Source organism: Somniosus microcephalus, unplaced genomic scaffold (assembly GCF_052327205.1).
Source record: "Somniosus microcephalus isolate GS21.2 unplaced genomic scaffold, FLI_Smic_1.0 unresolved_chr4, whole genome shotgun sequence".
In the NCBI taxonomy this organism is placed as follows: Eukaryota; Metazoa; Chordata; class Chondrichthyes; order Squaliformes; family Somniosidae; genus Somniosus; species Somniosus microcephalus.
The window spans coordinates 57,198,004-57,218,640 of NW_028225182.1; the positions used below are offsets into that span (position 1 = coordinate 57,198,004).

At 58.5% G+C, this 20,637-nt stretch overlaps 2 protein-coding genes across 7 annotated transcripts in view; both read left to right on the forward strand.

Moving 5' to 3' along the window:
• The window catches only part of LOC147091143 (protein INCA1-like), a 32,619-nt gene extending 21,819 nt beyond the window's left edge, over nt 1-10,800 (forward strand). For all 6 annotated transcript variants that reach the window (XM_085977607.1, XM_085977611.1, XM_085977610.1 and 3 more), the window contains 3 exons: nt 910-1,112; nt 6,699-6,849; nt 9,036-10,800. In XM_085977607.1, the coding sequence (XP_085833733.1) occupies nt 910-1,112; nt 6,699-6,849; nt 9,036-9,215 (534 nt within the window). In that variant the 3' untranslated portion in view covers nt 9,216-10,800. The remainder of the gene's footprint in view (nt 1-909; nt 1,113-6,698; nt 6,850-9,035) is intronic.
• A 6,960-nt stretch (nt 10,801-17,760) lies between these two features.
• The window catches only part of LOC147091144 (calmodulin-binding transcription activator 1-like), a 126,216-nt gene continuing 123,339 nt past the window's right edge, over nt 17,761-20,637 (forward strand). The window contains exon 1 of the mRNA XM_085977613.1: nt 17,761-17,828. Coding sequence (XP_085833739.1) covers nt 17,786-17,828 — 43 coding nt within the window. The 5' untranslated portion in view covers nt 17,761-17,785. The remainder of the gene's footprint in view (nt 17,829-20,637) is intronic.

Genomic DNA, 20,637 nt, shown 5'->3' on the forward strand with positions numbered 1-20,637 from the left:
AGCTACCCTCTGCTGCCTCACGAACGGGCCATTCGACATAGTAATGGTAGAATTTATACAGCACAGGCGGCCACTCAGCCCCTCGTACCTGTGTCAGCATAGATAGCGAGTGGCACCCGGCTATTCCACACTGGCTGCCATCACAGCCAAGCCTGGCCATTTGACCTCCTCCCTAACCACGGGGGCGGCAGGACGAGAGCAACGGTAGCGCCGTGGCAGGGCGCCAGTGGAGTGTGGACCCAGGAGCGGGCGTGCCGTCTTCCTGGCCCACACCACAGGGCGCCGATTCCACTGAAGCCCTGCTCTGTCAGGTACTTGCTGCTCTCGTTCACATTCGACCTCCTCCACAACCCCGCCCAATGGTGAGGACTGGCTGAGCCCTTCGCCGCCCCCTCCGCCCAGAGATACCCCCCCAAGAGCTATTAGGGCAGGTGACCTGAAGCTCGGGCAGAGAGGTCGGTTTAAGGAGCGTGTAATGGATGTACACTGTGATGTCCACCAGGGAGCAGTGCTGGGACGGGTTAGAAATGAACTTGACTTGGGAACGGGGCAGATCACACACAGCCCCTCACTGGGGGGGAGCGAGAGCCCTTCACTGGGGGAGGGGGCGAGGGTCCCTCACTGGGGGGGAGCGAGGACCCCTCACAGGGCGAGGGCCCCTCACTGGGGGAGAGCGAGGACCCCTCACTGCGGGAGGGGGCGAGGGCCCCTCGCCGGGGGAGGGGGGGCGAGGGCCCCTCGCCGCCGGGGGAGGGGGGGCGAGGGCCCCTCGCCGCCGGGGGAGGGGGGGCGAGGGCCGCCGGGGGAGGGGGGGGGGCGAGGGCCCCTCGCCGCCGGGGGAGGGGGGGCGAGGGCCCCTCGCCGCCGGGGGAGCTGTCGATTTATGTAACGGATGTCTCTCTGCTGCAGCTCAGCAGTCAGGCCGCCCAAAGACCAAACGTTGAACAGGACATTAGGCGTCCCACTCCATCCATGGAGCTGGAGAGACTTCCTTCACCAAGAGAACTGTATGGCAAAAGGAAAGGCAGGCGGAGGGTAGCCGGCGAGAGGCGCGTCATGGCAGTCATCTGTCACATGGAGGAGCTGAAGAGGAGACAGACCGACATCGATCAGTATGAAACCACAGCCAATTCTTTAATAGGGCAGCCTCCTCTCCCTCTCCCCCTCCCTCCCTCCCTCCCTCCCCCCCCCCCGCCCCCCCCAGTGTCCCTCCTCTTCTCCCCCCCCCCGCCCCCAGTGTCCCTCCTCTTCCCCCCGCCCCCAGTGTCCCTCCTCTTCCCCCCCCCCCCAGTGTCCCTCCTCTCCCCCCACCCCCCCCCCAGTGTCCCTCCTCTTCCCCCCCCCCCCAGTGTCCCTCCTCTTCCCCCCCCCCGCCAGTGTCCCTCCTCTTCCCCCCCCCCCAGTGTCCCACCTCTTCCCCCCCCCCCGTGTCCCACCTCTTCCCCCCCCCCAGTGTCCCTCCTCTTCCCCCCCCCCAGTGTCCCTCCTCTTCCCCCCCCCCCAGTGTCCCTCCTCTTCCCCCCCCCCCAGTGTCCCTCCTCTTCCCCCCCCCCAGTGTCCCTCCTCTTCCCCCCCCCCAGTGTCCCTCCTCTTCCCCCCCACCCCAGTGTCCCTCCTCTTCCCCCCCCCAGTGTCCCTCCTCTTCCACCCCCCCCAGTGTCCCTCCTCTTCCCCCCCCCCGTGTCCCTCCTCTTCCCCCCCCGTGTCCCTCCTCTTCCCCCCCCCCCAGTGTCCCTCCTCTTCCCCCCCCCAGTGTCCCTCCTCTTCCCCCCCCCCCCCAGTGTCCCTCCTCTTCCCCCCCCCCCCCGTGTCCCTCCTCTTCCCCCCCCCCGTGTCCCTCCTCTTCCCCCCCCCCCGTGTCCTCCTCTTCCCCCCCCCCGTGTCCCTCCTCTTCCCCCCCCCCGTGTCCCTCCTCTTCCCCCCCCCCGTGTCCCTCCTCTTCCCCCCCCCCCCCCGTGTCCCTCCTCTTCCCCCCCCCCCCCGTGTCCCTCCTCTTCCCCCCCCCCCGTGTCCCTCCTCTTCCCCCCCCCCCGTGTCCCTCCTCTTCCCCCCCCCCCCGTGTCCCTCCTCTTCCCCCCCCCCCCCCGTGTCCCTCCTCTTCCCCCCCCCCCGTGTCCCTCCTCTTCCCCCCCCCCGTGTCCCTCCTCTTCCCCCCCCCGTGTCCCTCCTCTTCCCCCCCCCCGTGTCCCTCCTCTTCCCCCCCCCCCGTGTCCCTCCTCTTCCCCCCCCCCGTGTCCCTCCTCTTCCCCCCCCCCCGTGTCCCTCCTCTTCCCCCCCCCCGTGTCCCTCCTCTTCCCCCCCCCCCGTGTCCCTCCTCTTCCCCCCCCCCCGTGTCCCTCCTCTTCCCCCCCCCCCCGTGTCCCTCCTCTTCCCCCCCCCCGTGTCCCTCCTCTTCCCCCCCCCCCCCGTGTCCCTCCTCTTCCCCCCCCCCCCCGTGTCCCTCCTCTTCCCCCCCCCCCCCGTGTCCCTCCTCTTCCCCCCCCCCCGTGTCCCTCCTCTTCCCCCCCCCCCCCGTGTCCCTCCTCTTCCCCCCCCCCCGTGTCCCTCCTCTTCCCCCCCCCGTGTCCCTCCTCTTCCCCCCCCCGTGTCCCTCCTCTTCCCCCCCCCGTGTCCCTCCTCTTCCCCCCCCCGTGTCCCTCCTCTTCCCCCCCCGTGTCCCTCCTCTTCCCCCCCCGTGTCCCTCCTCTTCCCCCCCCCGTGTCCCTCCTCTTCCCCCCCCGTGTCCCTCCTCTTCCCCCCCCGTGTCCCTCCTCTTCCCCCCCCGTGTCCCTCCTCTTCCCCCCCGTGTCCCTCCTCTTCCCCCCCCCGTGTCCCTCCTCTTCCCCCCCCGTGTCCCTCCTCTTCCCCCCCCGTGTCCCTCCTCTTCCCCCCCCGTGTCCCTCCTCTTCCCCCCCCGTGTCCCTCCTCTTCCCCCCCCGTGTCCCTCCTCTTCCCCCCCGTGTCCCTCCTCTTCCCCCCCCGTGTCCCTCCTCTTCCCCCCCCGTGTCCCTCCTCTTCCCCCCCCCCGTGTCCCTCCTCTTCCCCCCCCGTGTCCCTCCTCTTCCCCCCCCGTGTCCCTCCTCTTCCCCCCCCGTGTCCCTCCTCTTCCCCCCCCGTGTCCCTCCTCTTCCCCCCCGTGTCCCTCCACTTCCCCCCCCGTGTCCCTCCTCTTCCCCCCCCGTGTCCCTCCTCTTCCCCCCCCCCGTGTCCCTCCTCTTCCCCCCCCGTGTCCCTCCTCTTCCCCCCCCGTGTCCCTCCTCTTCCCCCCCCGTGTCCCTCCTCTTCCCCCCCCGTGTCCCTCCTCTTCCCCCCCCGTGTCCCTCCTCTTCCCCCCCCGTGTCCCTCCTCTTCCCCCCCCGTGTCCCTCCTCTTCCCCCCCCGTGTCCCTCCTCTTCCCCCCCCGTGTCCCTCCTCTTCCCCCCCCGTGTCCCTCCTCTTCCCCCCCCCGTGTCCCTCCTCTTCCCCCCCCCGTGTCCCTCCTCTTCCCCCCCCCCGTGTCCCTCCTCTTCCCCCCCCCCGTGTCCCTCCTCTTCCCCCCCCCCCCGTGTCCCTCCTCTTCCCCCCCCCGTGTCCCTCCTCTTCCCCCCCCCGTGTCCCTCCTCTTCCCCCCCCCGTGTCCCTCCTCTTCCCCCCCCCGTGTCCCTCCTCTTCCCCCCCCCGTGTCCCTCCTCTTCCCCCCCCCCCCCCGTGTCCCTCCTCTTCCCCCCCCCCCCGTGTCCCTCCTCTTCCCCCCCCCCCCCCGTGTCCCTCCTCTTCCCCCCCCCCCCCCCGTGTCCCTCCTCTTCCCCCCCCCCCGTGTCCCTCCTCTTCCCCCCCCCCCCGTGTCCCTCCTCTTCCCCCCCCCCCCCCCGTGTCCCTCCTCTTCCCCCCCCCCCCCGTGTCCCTCCTCTTCCCCCCCCCCCGTGTCCCTCCTCTTCCCCCCCCCCCGTGTCCCTCCTCTTCCCCCCCCCCCCGTGTCCCTCCTCTTCCCCCCCCCCCCCGTGTCCCTCCTCTTCCCCCCCCCCCGTGTCCCTCCTCTTCCCCCCCCCCCCGTGTCCCTCCTCTTCCCCCCCCCCCGTGTCCCTCCCTCCCTTCCCCCCCCCCCCCCCGTGTCCCTCCTCTTCCCCCCCCCGTGTCCCTCCTCTTCCCCCCCCCGTGTCCCTCCTCTTCCCCCCCCCCGTGTCCCTCCTCTTCCCCCCCCCCGTGTCCCTCCTCTTCCCCCCCCCCCGTGTCCCTCCTCTTCCCCCCCCCCCCGTGTCCCTCCTCTTCCCCCCCCCCCCGTGTCCCTCCTCTTCCCCCCCCCCCCGTGTCCCTCCTCTTCCCCCCCCCCCCGTGTCCCTCCTCTTCCCCCCCCCCGTGTCCCTCCTCTTCCCCCCCCCCCCCCCGTGTCCCTCCTCTTCCCCCCCCCCCCGTGTCCCTCCTCTTCCCCCCCTCCGTGTCCCTCCTCTTCCCCCCCCCCCCCGTGTCCCTCCTCTTCCCCCCCCCCCCCCCCGTGTCCCTCCTCTTCCCCCCCCCCCGTGTCCCTCCTCTCCCCCCCCCCGGTGTCCCTCCTCTCCCCCCCCCGGTGTCCCTCCTCTCCCCCCCCCCCCCGGTGTCCCTCCTCTCCCCCCCCCCCCGGTGTCCCTCCTCTCCCCCCCCCCCCCGGTGTCCCTCCTCTCCCCCCCCCCCCGGTGTCCCTCCTCTCCCCCCCCCCCCCCCCGGTGTCCCTCCTCTCCCCCCCCCCCCCCGGTGTCCCTCCTCTCCCCCCCCCCCCCCGGTGTCCCTCCTCTCCCCCCCCCCCCCCGGTGTCCCTCCTCTCCCCCCCCCCCCCGGTGTCCCTCCTCTCCCCCCCCCCCCCGGTGTCCCTCCTCTCCCCCCCCCCCCCCGGTGTCCCTCCTCTCCCCCCCCCCCCCCCCGGTGTCCCTCCTCTCCCCCCCCCCCCCGGTGTCCCTCCTCTCCCCCCCCCCCCCCGGTGTCCCTCCTCTCCCCCCCCCGGTGTCCCTCCTCTCCCCCCCCCCCGGTGTCCCTCCTCTCCCCCCCCCCCCCGGTGTCCCTCCTCTCCCCCCCCCCCGGTGTCCCTCCTCTCCCCCCCCCCGGTGTCCCTCCTCTCCCCCCCCCCGGTGTCCCTCCTCTCCCCCCCCCCCGGTGTCCCTCCTCTCCCCCCCCCCGGTGTCCCTCCTCTCCCCCCCCCCCGGTGTCCCTCCTCTCCCCCCCCCCGGTGTCCCTCCTCTCCCCCCCCCCCCGGTGTCCCTCCTCTCCCCCCCCCCCCGGTGTCCCTCCTCTCCCCCCCCCCCCCCCCGGTGTCCCTCCTCCCCCCCCCCCGGTGTCCCTCCTCCCCCCCCCCCGGTGTCCCTCCTCTCCCCCCCCCGGTGTCCCTCCTCTCCCCCCCCCCCCCGGTGTCCCTCCTCTTCCACCCCCCCCCCCCGTTGTCCCTCCTCTCCCCACCGCCCCCCCCCCCCCCACCCCCCCACATGCTGACTTTCCTGAGCTTGATGAAGAAGGATAGAAAAGCTGAACACTAGGGTGGGGGTGAAACTGATGAGTCTGAGCAAGAGTTTGTGTAACTGGGGTGCGGGAGGGAGGTGAATCCATTTTTATCATAAAGTCATAACGGCACAGAAGGAGGCCATTCGGCCCATCGAGTCCGTGCCGGCTCTCTGTGGAGCGATCCAGTCAGTCCCATTCCCCCGCTCTATCCCCGTAGCCCTGCAAGTTTATTTCCCTCAAGTGCCTATCCAGTCTTCCCTTGAAAACATCGAGTGTCTCCGCTTCCACCACTTCCGTCAGCAGAGAGTTCCAGGTCCTCACCACTCGCTGCGTAAAAAAGTTTTTCCTCACGTCCCCCCTGTATCTCTTGCCCAAAACCTTAAATCTGTGTCCCCTAGTCCTTGTACCATCAACTAGTGGGAACAGCCTTTCCCCGTCTAGCCTATCCAAACCCATCATAATCATGTCCACCTCGATCAAATCACCCCTCAACCTCCTTTGCTCCAATGAAAACAAATCCAACTTCTCCAACCTGTCCTTGTAGCTAAGATCCCCCATCCCCGGAACCATTCTGGTAAATCCCCTCTGCACCTTCTCAAGGGCCTTCACATCCTTCCTAAAGTGTGGTGACCAGAACTGGACGCAGTACTCCAGTTGTGGCCTAACCAGCGCTTTATAAAGGTTCAGCATAACTTCTCTACTTTTGTACTCAGTACCTCTATTTATGAAGCCCAAGATACCATATGTATTGCTAACCACTCTCTCAATATGTCCCGCCACCTTCAGGGACCTATGCACATTAACTCCCAGGTCCCTCTGTCCCTGTACACTTTAAAACTGTGCCATTAAGTGTATATTACCTCTCCCTGTTCCTTCTGCCAAAATGCATCACCTCACACTTCTCTGTATTAAATTACATCTGCCACTTGTCGGCCCATTTCTGAGATTCCTTGCTTTCCACGACCCTACAAACTGGCTGAGTGTCAGGCGCATAGAGAGAGAGGAGACTTTCACTCCATCCTTGGGGATTTCTCCCTCCTTTAATGGAGCCGCTCTCAGGTGTACCCCCCGAGTGGCAGCGTGGACTGCGGAGTCTTCTCTCACTGTCCAGATAGATGGAGTGAAAGTCTCCTCTCTCTCTAGGCGTCTGACACACTCAGCCAATTTGTAGGGTCGTGGAAAGCAAGGAATCTCAGAAATTATCTTTGAATACAGTTAGAGAGAATCCTGCCAGCGATTCACACCGACTTACCTGCAGCTTGTTATATCCTTAGACTGAAGGCTCTGAAATGGGGTGCCAACAGATCGCAGTTCCTGACACCGGCCATTGAGGAGCCAGTGATGACAATTCCCGACCAGCAACTTGCAGACAGTACCAGGATCGTGGACTTCACAAACTACACTGATCTGGAAGACAGAGAGCCGGTAAAGTCTGTTCTTCGTAGGGATGCGATTCCGTTCAGTTCCAACATTAGCTGATCAGCAGGTCCACACCTGTTACCAGTGGAGTCGTGGGTTCAAGCCCCACTCCAGAGACTCGAGCCCGTAATCCAGCACTCCCAGTGCGGTACTGAGGGAGCGCCGCACTGTCGGAGGGGCAGTACTGAGGGAGCGCCGCACTGTCGGAGGGTCAGTACTGAGGGAGAGCCGCACTGTCGGAGGGGCAGTACTGAGGGAGCGCGGTACTGAGGGAGCGCCGCATTGTCGGAGAGGCAGTACTGAGGGAGCGCCGCACTGTCGGAGGGGCAGTACTGAGGGAGCGCCGCACTGTCGGAAGGGCAGTACTGAGGGAGCGCCGCACTGTCGGAAGGGCAGTACTGAGGGAGCGCCGCACTGTCGGAAGGGCAGTACTGAGGGAGCGCCGCACTGTCGGAAGGGCAGTACTGAGGGAGCGCCGCACTGTCGGAGGGGCAGTACTGAGGGAGCGCCGCACTGTCGGAGAGGCAACACTGAGGGAGAGCTTTATTCTGTAGAGGACAGTGTTGAGATTTACTCTGTATCTAACCACGCTGTACCTGCCCTGGGAGTGTTTGATGGGACACTAGAGGGAGCTTTACTCTGTATCTAACCCGTGCTGTACCTGCCCTGGGAGTGTTTGATGGGACAGTGCAGAGGGAGCTTTACTCTGTATCTAACCCGTGCTGTACCTGCCCTGGGAGTGTTTGATGGGACAGTGTAGAGGGAGCTTTACTCTGTATCTAACCCGTGCTGTACCTGCCCTGGGAGTGTTTGATGGGACAGTGTAGAGGGAGCTTTACTCTGTATCTAACCCGTGCTGTACCTGTCCGGGGAGTGTTTGATGGGACAGTGCAGAGGGAGCTTTACTCTCTCTAACCCGTGCTGTACCTGTCCTGGGAGTGTTTGATGGGACAGTGTAGAGGGAGCTTTACTCTGTATCTAACCCGTGCTGTACCTGCACTGGGAGTGTTTGATGGGACAGTGTAGAGGGAGCTTTACTCTGTATCTAACCTGTGCTGTACCTGTCCTGGGAGTGTTTGATGGGACAGTGTAGAGGGAGCTTTACTCTGTATCGAACCCGTGCTGTACCTGCCCTGGGAGTGTTTGATGGGACAGTGTAGAGGGAGCTTTACACTGTATCTAACCCGTGCTGTACCTGCCCTGGGAGTGTGTCATGGGGACAGTGTAGAGGGAGCTTTACTCTGTATCTAACCCGTGCTGTACCTGCCCTGGGAGTGTTTGATGGGACAGTGTAGAGGGAGCTTTACTCTGTATCTAACCTGTGCTGTACCTGCCCTGGGAGTGTTTGATGGGACAGTGTAGAGGTAGCTTTACTCTGTATCTAACCCGTGCTGTACCTGCCCTGGGAGTGTTTGATGGGACAGTGTAGAGGGAGCTTTACTCTGTATCTAACCCCGTGCTGTACCTGCCCTGGGAGTGTTTGATGGGTCAGTGTAGAGGGAGCTTTACTCTGTATCTAACCCGTGCTGTACCTGCCCTGGGAGTGTTTGATGGGACAGTGTAGAGGGAGCTTTACTCTGTATCTAACCCGTGCTGTACCTGCCCTGGGAGTGTTTGATGGGACAGTGTAGAGGGAGCTTTACTCTGTATCTAACCTGTGCTGTACCTGCCTTGGGAGTGTTTGATGGGACAGTGTAGAGGGAGCTTTACTCTGTATCTAACCCCGTGCTGTACCTGCCCTGGGAGTGTTTGATTGGTCAGTGTAGAGGGAGCTTTACTCTGTATCTAACCCGTGCTGTACCTGCCCTGGGAGTGTTTGATGGGACAGTGTAGAGGGAGCTTTACTCTGTATCTAACCCGTGCTGTACCTGCCCTGGGAGTGTTTGATGGGACAGTGTAGAGGGAGCTTTACTCTGTATCTAACCCGTGCTGTACCTGCCCCGGGAGTGTTTGATGTTGACACTGTCGGGTTGGCTTTAAATAAAGAGACTAATTTTCAGACGGTTTTGATGAAGATTTTCCACCAGAAACATGAAACTTTTCTTTTCCAGAAACTGTCGGAATGTTTTTGTTTTTCTGGAAGACATTAGATTGAACTGAACACTTGTGACGGTTGAATCATGGTCTTTGTTGCTGATATTATGTTTTATGAAATGCGGTTTGTAATAATTCCATTGCGATATTCTCTCCAGTTTTTCCAGCCCCGGTGGAACGTTGGGGTCCAGGAGCAGCGCCCCACTCCGCGGAACGCCCCATATCCGGCTTATTATCGGACGGAAGCTGAGGTGAACCAGCTGCCCTTTGGGTTCCTGATGAAGCCCGTGTGGCAGGACCGCAGTTTCTGGGAGGCCCAATGTCGTGCTGAGGAGTGAACGATTGGCCAGGGCAGGGGACTGCAGCAACTTGGTTGTGATTTATTCATCTATTTATTGAGTTCATTACTATTTATTTCAGCCAGTTTGTAGTTGGCCACGTCTCCTCCAGTTATTGGGAAACTGTGGCGTTCAGTGGCAGGGAGAAGGCTGGCCCCAGCAGCTTTGCTTTAAACAATTCACGGTTGTTACTTTCTGCTGACGGAGCTCATTGGCGCACTGTTGAATTGTTGGTCCCAACACTTGACCAGGAACCAGCCGAGGGGTCCGCCAGTCTCTCATCACTTGCTCAATGTAACTGGCCAGGTTACAGTGTGTTTGCACTCCTGGGCCGAAGGCGGTGTGTCGTCTGGGACGTTGTACGGAGAATTCCTCCGCACTGAGCACTGCTCCAGTGTCGAGGGGTGATGGCGGAGATGGAACGAGCTGTCAGCTTGCACTTTATCGCTCCAGTGTCATTCACATTTAGAACTTTAGCCCAGGACAGAGTCAGACACAGATCCTCTCATGGACTGAGCATTGGTTTCAAACAATATTTAAAGTTAACGTTTAAAGTTAAAACTAATGTTGTACCCGTTCGCTGTGCTGGGAATCGAATACTCCCGGCCCCTGTGCTGGGAATCGAATACTCCCGGCCCCTGTGCTGGGAATCGAATACTCCCGGCCCCTGTGCTGGGAATCGAATACTCCCGGCCCCTGTGCTGGGAATCGAATACTCCCGGCCCCTGTGCTGGGAATCGAATACTCCCGGCCGCTGTGCTGGGAATCGAATACTCCCGGCCCCTGTGCTGGGAATCGAATACTCCCGGCCCCTGTGCTGGGAATCGAATACTCCCGGCCCCTGTGCTGGGAATCGAATACTCCCGGCCCCTGTGCTGGGAATCGAATACTCCCGGCCCCTGTGCTGGGAATCGAATACTCCCGGCCCCTGTGCTGGGAATCGAATACTCCCGGCCCCTGTGCTGGGAATCGAATACTCCCGGCCCCTGTGCTGGGAATCGAATACTCCCGGCCCCTGTGCTGGGAATCGAATACTCCCGGCCCCTGTGCTGGGAATCGAATACTCCCGGCCCCTGTGCTGGGAATCGAATACTCCCGGCCCCTGTGCTGGGAATCGAATACTCCCGGCCCCTGTGCTGGGAATCGAATACTCCCGGCCCCTGTGCTGGGAATCGAATACTCCCGGCCCCTGTGCTGGGAATCGAATACTCCCGGCCCCTGTGCTGGGAATCGAATACTCCCGGCCCCTGTGCTGGGAATCGAATACTCCCGGCCCCTGTGCTGGGAATCGAATACTCCCGGCCCCTGTGCTGGGAATCGAATACTCCCGGCCCCTGTGCTGGGAATCGAATACTCCCGGCCCCTGTGCTGGGAATCGAATACTCCCGGCCCCTGTGCTGGGAATCGAATACTCCCGGCCCCTGTGCTGGGAATCGAATACTCCCGGCCCCTGTGCTGGGAATCGAATACTCTCATTGTTTGAAGTTCAGTTCTTTTGCCAATCTTTATTCTGGGACTGCTGTGAAGTGTAAATTAATTTTGTTCTGTACTATTTCTGCTGATTGAGTAAAGTCACATATCTGAACTGTGCTGTTTTCTGGCTCGAGCTTTAGTGATGAATGTGTATCGAGACTGTAACTGAACTTTCACCATCTGTGACCGAACTTCTCATAAAAGTACAAAGCTGCTAATCTGCCCGTCTGATGGACATTGATACCAGGTACCTTTGGAGATGCAGTACTGAGGGAGCGCCGCACTGACTGAGGGAGCGCCGCACTGTCGGAGGGGCAGTACTGAGGGAGCGCCGCACTGTCGGAGGGGCAGTACTGAGGGAACGCTGCACTGTCGGGCAGTACTGAGGGAGCGCCGCACTGTCAGAGGGGCAGTACTGAGGGAGCGCTTTACTTTGTAGAGGACAGTGTAGACGGATTACTCTGTATTTAACTCGTCTTGTACCTGCCCTGGGAATGTTTGATGCGACAGTGTCGAGGGAGCTTTACTCTGTCTATCCGCCCGTCCTCTGGCACTACACCTTTTTCCAACAAATTATTAAATATGTGTAGTAATGCCTCTGCTATCTCTTCCCTAGATTCTTTTAAAATGCGTGGATGTAATCCATCTGGACCAGGGGCTTTTTCCTCTTTGAGTTTGATTAGTTTATTTAATATATCCCCTCTTTTTATTTTAAATGCACTTATCTCATTACTAATCTCATCATCCAATGTCATGTCCACTTGTTCTATCTCCCTGGTAAATAACTGAAGCAAAATAATTATTTAATATTTCTGCCATCTCTCTATCGTTACCTGTGGTATTATCCTGTCTATCCCTTAATGGCCCTATTACCATCCCAACCTTCCTTTTTTATTGATGTGCCTGTTAAATATTTTACTGTTTTGTTTGATGTTCCTTGATAATTTAATTTCATAGTTCGTCTTTGCCTGCCTAACATTTTTTGACTTCTCTCCTAATCTCTTATTTTCTCTTACCATGCACTCCCCTGCTGTCTATGTACTTAATGTTTGCCTCTTTCCTTACCTTCAATTGTTCCCTTATGGCTTTATTCATCCATGGAGTCTCATTATTGTTTAGTTTGTTCTTTCCTTTTAGCGGAATATATTTTTCCTGCGCTCTGTTGAACGCCGTTTTAAATGTTTCCCATTGCTGTTCTACATCGTTGTTTGCCAATATTGTTGCCCATTTTATTTTCACAAGTTCTATTCTCAGCCCCTCAGCTGGAGACTGACTGCACCGTGTCAGATTAGGTTTATATTCGCTAGAGGTTAGAAGAATGAGAGGGGATCTTATTGAAACTTATAAAATTCTAACAGGACTAGACAGACTAGATGCAGGAAGGCTGTTCCCGATGGCGGGGGAGTCCAGAACCAGGGGTCACAGTCTAAGGATAAGGGGTAAGCCATTTAGGACTGAGATGAGGAGGAATTTCTTCACCCAGAGAGTGGTGAACCTGTGGAATTCTCTACCACAGAAGGCAGTTGAGGCCAATTCATTAAATATATTCAAGAAGCAGTTGGATATATTTCTTAAGGCTAAAGGGATCAAGGGATATGGGGAGAAGGCAGGGACAGGGTACTGAGTTTGGATGATCAGCCATGATCTCATTGAATGGTGGAGCAGGCTCGAGGGGCCGAATGGCCGACTCCTGCTCCTATCTTCTATGTTTCTATTTCCCTAATTTGTCTGCATATTTCTTCCTCCATACCTCTTCCACCATTAGGTGGTCTGTAGACTACACCCATTAGTTTGATTGATCCTTTATTATCTTTTAACTCTATCCATATGGATTCAGTTTTTGTCTTGCTGATATCTGCGTCATTTTTTCTACTGCCATTATGTTTTCCCTAATAAGTACAGCGACTCCACCTCCCCTTTTCCCCTCCCCATCTTTTCTAACTATGTTATACCCTGCAATGTTTAATTCCCAGTCCTGATTTTTCTGTAGCCATGTCTCAGTAATCCCTACTATGTCTGGTTCCTCGCAATGTATGATTGCCTCCAGCTCCCCTGTTTTATTACAGACACTGTGCATTGCTGTACAGACAGTTTAACTCATTTGTAATAGGATTTCTTCACTTTATGTTTAACCATCTTTTTAGATTTCTGTTGTAGAACTCTCTTTATTCCCTTGCCATGAATGTCCGCCCTTTATTCATTCCTATGCTCTCTTTTCCTGTTGTGTTTATATTTAGGCTGGTTACGTTTCTTGTAGCTCCCTCCCCCCATGTTACCAGTTTAAAGCCTTTGCCACCTCCCTATTTACCCTTTCCACTCGGACACTGGTCCCATCCCAGTTCTGGTGGCGCCCGTCCCATCGGTACAGCTCCTTCCTGTCCCAGAATTGGTGCCAGTGTCCCATGAAAACGAACCCCTCTTTCCCACACGTGTTAATTCTCCGGATCTGTCTCTGTGCCAGTTTGTACGTGGCTCGGGCAATAATCCAGAGATTATTACCCTCGAGGTCCTGCTTTTTAATTTAGAACCTAACTCCTGATACTCTTTCAGCAGGACCTCCTCCCTGTTCCTACCTATGTCGTTTGTTCCAACATGGACCACGACAACTGGATTTACCCCATCCCTTTTCAAGTTCCTCTCCAGCCGTTCTGAGATATCCCTCACCCTGGCACCAGGTAGGCAAAACACACCCTTCGGGATTCTCGTTCTTGGCTGCAGAGGACGCTATCTATCCCCCTAATTATAGAGTCCTCTAACACTGCCACATTTTTATTATGCTCATTTCCCTCCCCCCCCCCCACCCCTTGGACAGCCTTCTGAGCCACGGTGCCTTGGTCTGCATTGTGGCTGTCCTCCCTGCAGTCTTTCTCCTTGTCCTCACAGGTAGCGAGTACTTCGTACCTGTTGGACAGGACCAGTGTCTGCAGCACCTCCATCTCAACCTCTCAAAATCCCCTCAACCAGGCTCCCTAACAGTCACTTCCTGAACCTGCGCTTTCCTCTGGGGTGTGACTGCATTCTGGATAAAACTGTCCAGAAATTCCTCCCCCTCCCTTGTGTGTCAGTGTCTCCAGCTCAATGACTCTGAACCGGATCGATTCGAGACAGAGACATCTCCTGCAGACATGTTCACTCGGGACAGTCTCACTGTCCACAAACTTCCACATACTACAGTCCAGACACACAACCTGCTCTGCCATATCTTTGTCTCGCCTTATTTTATTTATTTAATTAGTTAAAGTCTTTATTCAATGATTATTTATAGTTATGTTAATTAGTTTAACTAGTTAAGCTATAAATTTAATGCAGTACTTTGTAGTTTCCCGCACCGAGTTTAAACCACTGTCCAAGGTTAGAGAGAAAAGAGAGGGAAAAAACCATCAATACTCAACAACCAATCACCTACCTGCTGTCCTGTGACGTCACTAATTGTTTATTGGAAATTGTCGAAGGTTTGGCCGCAGCTGATACCCCCTCCGGACTCCCGCTGATACCCCCCCCCTCCGGTTATACCCCTGTGGTAAACCACTGTTTGTATTCCTGTTTGTCCTGTTTGTATTCCACTGTGTACATGCCTGGACATGCCTCGGCTGACTCCTCCCACAGGTCCTAGTATAAAGGTGACTGCTCCCCAGCCCTTGGTATCCTGGACCGGTCGACCACTCGAGGCAGACCTCCATTCTGTTGTTAATAAAAGCCTTTAGTTACTCTTCTAACTCTCAGTCTTTTATGAGTAATTGATAGCGCATCAATCCCCCCCTCCGGTTATACCCCCCCCTCCGGGCTCCCGCTGATGCCCCCGCCGATGCCCCCGCCGATTAGACCCCCCCCTGGACCCCCCCCCCCCCCTCGCTCCCCTGCATGCCGGACTTGTGCACAAGGGAGAGCCACCCAGCTTCCTCAAGCTAGGGGTGCACTCTCGAGGGACAAGCAGCAGTTAATTCAAGTTATATAATTCTATAAGCAACGCCCACCTACTACAGAATGCGGGCGTACACGTACAAATAGTGTCACAACAGTTACTCTTTATTGGTTTATGTGGTTAGTCACTCAACTGTCGGGCCCACCCCTTGAACTCGGGTACCCTCTGACCATACCAGTCACAGATGTTGGCTGTCTCATCCCTCCCCACATTCCTGCTGTTGTCTCTTCCCCATTATCGGCATAGTTTATAGTGTGAGAAAACATGTTTTATCCTTAACTGTCGAACAAGCAAGATGGCTACAAGGCCGCAGTGATTCATGTATCCCGTGACTGGTACAATGTTGGTTGTTAATTGTACCCTTATCTCCTGGGAGGACCGGCCGTGATTAGACAATGGCTCTACTGAGGCTGTGAACACACACATTCCGAAGTTTGATAAGTGAAATGGCATCTTGCAGTCTGCAAATGTGCTTCAGTCAGCTAAACCTACACCATGGGTAAATAGGGGGTTAACATATTCAAGTATCCCCGAATTCATTGGGAACAAGCTGGACCTTTCAGGGGGGTGGGTGGGGCAGACGGTGGTTGAAGGGACGGGCGGGTGGGGCGCTTGGGTTGACGGGGCAGGCGGGTGGGTGGGTGGGGCAGACGGTGGTTGAAGGGACGGGTGGGTGAGGTGCTTGGGTTGATGGGGCAGGCGGGTGGGTGGGGCAGACGGTGGTTGAAGGGACGGGTGGGTGGGGTGCTTGGGTTGATGGGGCAGGCGGGTGGGTGGGTGGGGCAGGCGGTGGTTGAAGGGACGGGCGGGTGGGGTGCTTGGGTTGACGTGCGCTGCCTGCGCTTGGCTTCCGCTTGCTCCCGGCAAAGAGACTCAGGTGTTCGGCGCCTTCCCGGATGCTTCTCCTCCACTTTGTGCGGTCTTGGGCCAGGGATTCCCAGGTGTCGGTGGGGATGTTGCACTTTTTTCAAGGAGGCTTTGAGGGTGTCCTTGAAGCGTTTCCTCTGCCCACCCGGGGCGCTCTTGCCGTGCCGGAGCTCCGAGTAGATATAGTAGATATGTTGTTATAGCAACTGGACCGCACACCAATCGCAGAGTGGAGCCAGCACACCGCATGGTATAAATATAACACTCCCTGCAAACTCACAATAACTTGAAGAATAAACTGCGTTACCGTGACTTTAATTTTGACCTAGGCGAGCCGAAAGCCTGGTTAGCAATAACAAAGCCTCGGAGATGCCGCACTTCCCTCCTCCAGGCTGCTGCTGCTGAGCCTGTGCAAGGCTGTCGACACACCCAGGAGCCGACCTCCACTGCCGCGGGAATACCACATGCAGTCGCAGGCTCCCGGCAACAGCAGGCTCCAAAAACCCTCCGGTATTGACTCGTACACGTGAGGCCGGCACGGTGGCATCGATAACAAACCGGGGGGGGGGGGGGCGGTGGTGCACAGGTTGGAGCTGTGTTCTGTCGGCGCACGTTTTGAGCCCTACTGAATGAACAAGGGGAAAAAAATCTGGAAAAACAGGAATTATATACAGGAGCGAAGAAGTTTAGGGGGAGACTTAATGGCGGTGTTCAAAATCATGAGGGGTTTTGATGGAGTAAATAAGGAGAAACTGTTTCCAGTGGCAGGAGGGTCGGTAACCAGAGGACACAGAGTGAAGGTAATTGGCAAAAGAACCAGAGGGGAGATGAGAATGTTTTTACACAGGGAGTTGTTGTGATCTGGAACGCGCTGCCTGAAAGGGCGGTGGAAGCAGATTCAATAGTAATTTTCAAAAGGGGAATTGGATAAATACTTAAAGGGGAAAAATTCACAGGTCTGTGGGGAAAGAGCAGGGGGGAGTGGGAATAATTTGAGAGCTCTTTCAAAGAGCCGGCACGGGCACGATGGGCCGAATGGCCGCCTCCTGTGCTGTGTGATTCAATGATACAACGCAAAATAAGTGACTTTTCCTGCCCTTCCACAACTGGCCATTCTTCCTGTGTGAAGTTAGGAAGTGAGTGTCAGTGGCATATTCAACTATGGAGGCATCACAGCGGCCCGCTGATCCTGTCTTCACATTATATCCCCACACAAGGCTAATTGCAGCTGGGGATGGAACCTGGGAGTTTAAAATCACACATCACAGGAGGCCATTCAGCCCATCGTGCCTGTGCTAGCTCTGTGAAAGAGCTCTCCAATTAGTTCCACGCCCACCTGCTCTTTCCCCACAGCCCTGTGAATCTGTTCCATTTTAAGCAGAGACTTTGCAGGTCTGTGTGTCCGAGTAACACAAGGAACTAAAAGGAGTGAACGGTCCCGAGGGTGAAAGGTCCCGCGGCCCCGGGGGTGAACGATTGGACCCGAGGGTGAACGGTCCCGAGGGTGAGCGGCCCCGGGGGTGAACGATTGGACCTGAGGGTGAACAGTCCCAAGGGTGAGCGGCCCCGGGGGTGAACGATTGGACCTGAGGGTGAGCGGCCCTGGGGGTGAACGATTGGACCCGAGGGTGAAAGGTCCCGAGGGTGAGCGGCCCCAGGAGTGAACGATTGGACCCGAGGGTGAGCGGCCCCGGGAGTGAACGATTGGACCTGAGGGTGAACGGTCCCGAGGGTGAGCGGCCCCGGGAGTGAACGATTGGACCTGAGGGTGAACGGTCCCGAGGGTGAGCGGCCCCGGGAGTGAACGATTGGACCTGAGGGTGAGCGGCCCCGGGAGTGAATGATTGGACCTGAGGGTGAACGATTGGACCTGAGGGTGAACGGTCCCGAGGGTGAGCGATTGGACCCGAGGGTGAGTGGCCCCGAGGGTGAGCGGCCCCGAGGGTGAGCGGCCCCTGGAGTGAACGATTGGACCTGAGGGTGAACGGTCCCGAGGGTGAGCGGCCCCGGGGGTGAACGATTGGACCGGAGGGTGAATGGTCCTGAGGCACAGTGATTGGTCCTGAGGGTGAATGGTCCTGAGGCACAGTGATTGGTACTGAGGGTGAGCGGATCTGATTGGTTCCGCCCACTGTCGCCCCGAAATGGCCCGGCTTGTGATTGGCGTCCGAGCTGTCCAATCACAGCCTCTATGTAGACCCTGCTCTATCTTAATTGGTTGGCGGTCTTGACCAACCAGGGTCAAGCGGCGCTTTGACGGACAACCGGGTGAACCAATCGGCACGCCGGGGGCGGGGCCAGGGGGCCAATGGGCGTCGGAAGGAAAATGGCGGCCGTCATGAAGCCGGAAGGTAGGCGGCGGGGCAGAGACTGAGGAAGAGGGAGAGAGGGCCGGGGAGAGAGGGACCGGGGCCGGGGAGAGACACAGAGAGGGGGCCCGGAGACAGGGGGCCGGGGCCGGGCTCTGCCGCCCGCGTTATCTCAGCCCCCGGCCCCGGCCGGTGTCTCTGGCTGGCGGGCGGGGTGGGGGGGAGCTGTACTCCGGGCCGGGGACTGAGGCCTAGTCAATGGGCGTTAGTGTAGCTGGCAGGGAGCCCGAGCCCGCTCCGTGAGGTGGCCGGTGATCCCCGGGGAGCCGGGACACAGAGAGAAGCCTCACCGCCCGGATCAACAGCGGGAGGAGCACAAGGCCCCGCCCCTCAAAGACCCCGCCCCGCCCCCTCAATGTAGCCCCACCCCCGTAGCCCCTCCTCCCCGTCCCCAAATCTCCTCCTCCCGCCACCTTAGCCCCACCTCCCTGTTCCCTTAGCCCCGCCTCCCCGCCCCTAAGCCCCGCCTCCCCACCCCTTAGCCCCGCCTCCCCAACCCTTAGCCTCGCCTCCCGACCCCTTAGCTCCGCCTCCCGACCCCTTGGCCCTGCCCCTAAGCCCCGCTCACTAAGCCCCTCCTCCCCACCCCCTAAGCCCCTCCTCCACGCCCCCTAAGCCCCTCCTCCACGCCCCCTAAGCCCCTCCTCCCCGCCCCCATAGCCCCTCCTCCCCGCCCCCATAGCCCCTCCTCCCCGCCCCATAGCCCCTCCTCCCCGCCCCCTTAGCCCCTCCTCCCCGCCCATAAGCCCCGCCCCCTTAGCCCCGCCTCCCCGCCCCGAAGCCCCCCTCCCCGCCCCCTAAGCCCCTCCTCCCCACCCCTAAGCCCCTCCTCCCCGCCCACTTAGCCCCACTTCCCCACCCACTTAGCCCCACCTCCCCGCCCCAAGCCCCTCCTCCCCGCCCCCAAGCCCCTCCTCCCCGCCCCAAGCCCCTCCTCCCGCCCCCAAGCCCCTCCTCCCCGCCTCCAAGCCCCTCCTCCCCGCCCCCAAAGCCCCTCCTCCCCGCCCCCTAAGCCCCTCCTCCCCGCCCCCTTAGCCCCTCCTCCCCGCCCCCTTAGCCCCTCCTCCCCGCCCCCGTAGCCCCTCCTCCCCGCCCCTTAGCCACGCCCCCTTAGCCCCGCCTCCCCACCCCCTATGCCCCTCCTCCCCGCCCCTAAGCCCCTCCTCCCCGCCCCTAAGCCCCTCCTCCCCACCCCCTAAGCCCCTCCTGCTGCCCCCTAAGCCCCTCCCCCGCCCCTAAGCCCCTCTGCCCCACCTCCCCGCCCCCAAGCCCCTCCTCCCCGCCCCCTAAGTCCCTCCTCACCCCCCCTTAGCCCCTCCTCCTCATCAGTCCCACCATAGCCCCTCCCCAGCCTCAACTTAGCCCCTCCCCTTCCCCCCTCCCTGTAGCCCCTCCCCAGCCTCAAATTAACCCCCCCCCCCAATCAATTCAATTCAATTCAAATCGCTTTATTGGCTTGACAAGTTACATCTTATGTTGCCAAAGCATCGAAAAACATTCATGTTTGTACATAAAAATACAGGTCTATCCATACAATGTATAAACAGATATATCCCTGAGTGTATAAATATACATTCATATATTTTATATATACTCTTTTCTTAAATTTAGTGGTTGTCCCTCTGTTTATGGCAAGCTGTAACATAGTGTGCCGCTAGTGTTACACAATTTCTCTCTTCCCCTTGTAGGTATGGGAGTTTTTGGTCGTCATTCAAATTTCTGAATTCCGGGCATATTTTTGTGAATTTTGGGTAGAAATTCTCCCTTATGCCCTGATATTTTCTACAAGCTGTGAGGAAGTGCATCTCTGTCTCCACCACTCCCTGACTGCAGTGAGAGCATATCCTGTCCTCTCTTGGTAGCCGGGTCTGCCTGTGTCTACCTTTTTCGATCGCCAGGCTATGTTCACTAAGTCTGTACATTGTCAAGGTTTTTCTCAGTTTGCTATCCTTTACCATGGTCAGGTAATCAGCCATGTTGTATTGTCTGTTTAGGGCCAAGTAGCAATTGAGTTTGCTTTGGGTTTTTGTTGTTTCTGCCCAATATGTCAGATATTTTTCCTTTTGCTTAGCGACGATTGTGTTGGGTCGAATTCTTTGTGTTACGCTGTCACTGTCCTGGGGCTGGTTATTGTTAGTAGTGTTAGTAGTTACTTCACTGAGTCCCAGGACTAGTTGACTGAGGGTATTCTTCTTTATGGTCTTCTCTTGGCATTTCAGGGCTTCGTAATGATAGCATTGGGGGTTGCTCATTTCTAGGTGTTTCCAAAATTTGGTGGCTCTTTTTTGGATAGTGATTATTAATGGATATTGGCCTAGTTCTGCCCTGCATGCATTGTTTACGGTTTTCCTTTGAGTCCGGAGGATACTTTTACAGAATTCTGCATGTAGGATCTCAATTGGGTGTTTGTCCCATTTTGCAAATTCTTGTTGTGTTAGCGGTCCCCATTCCTCACTGCCATAGAGTGCAATTGGCTCAGCAACCCCCCCCCCCCCATCACCCCCACATCTCCCACCACCCTGATCGCCCTGAACCCCCCCAGTCACGCTTCACACTCCCACCCCATGTCTGAGACCCTTGGCGAAGTAGCGGGGACTTGTTGATGTTGATGTGCTCTCTTGGACTGGTGACATCATTCACAACCCACTGATGCATTTCTAACGTGTTTTGTGCTGCTGGAGTCAGCCGTGGCCCAGTGGAGAGCACTCTCGCCAGTAGGTTGTGGGTTTCAGTTCCACTCCAGAGACTTGAGCACAAAAATCCAGGCCGACACTCCCAGTGCAGTACTGAG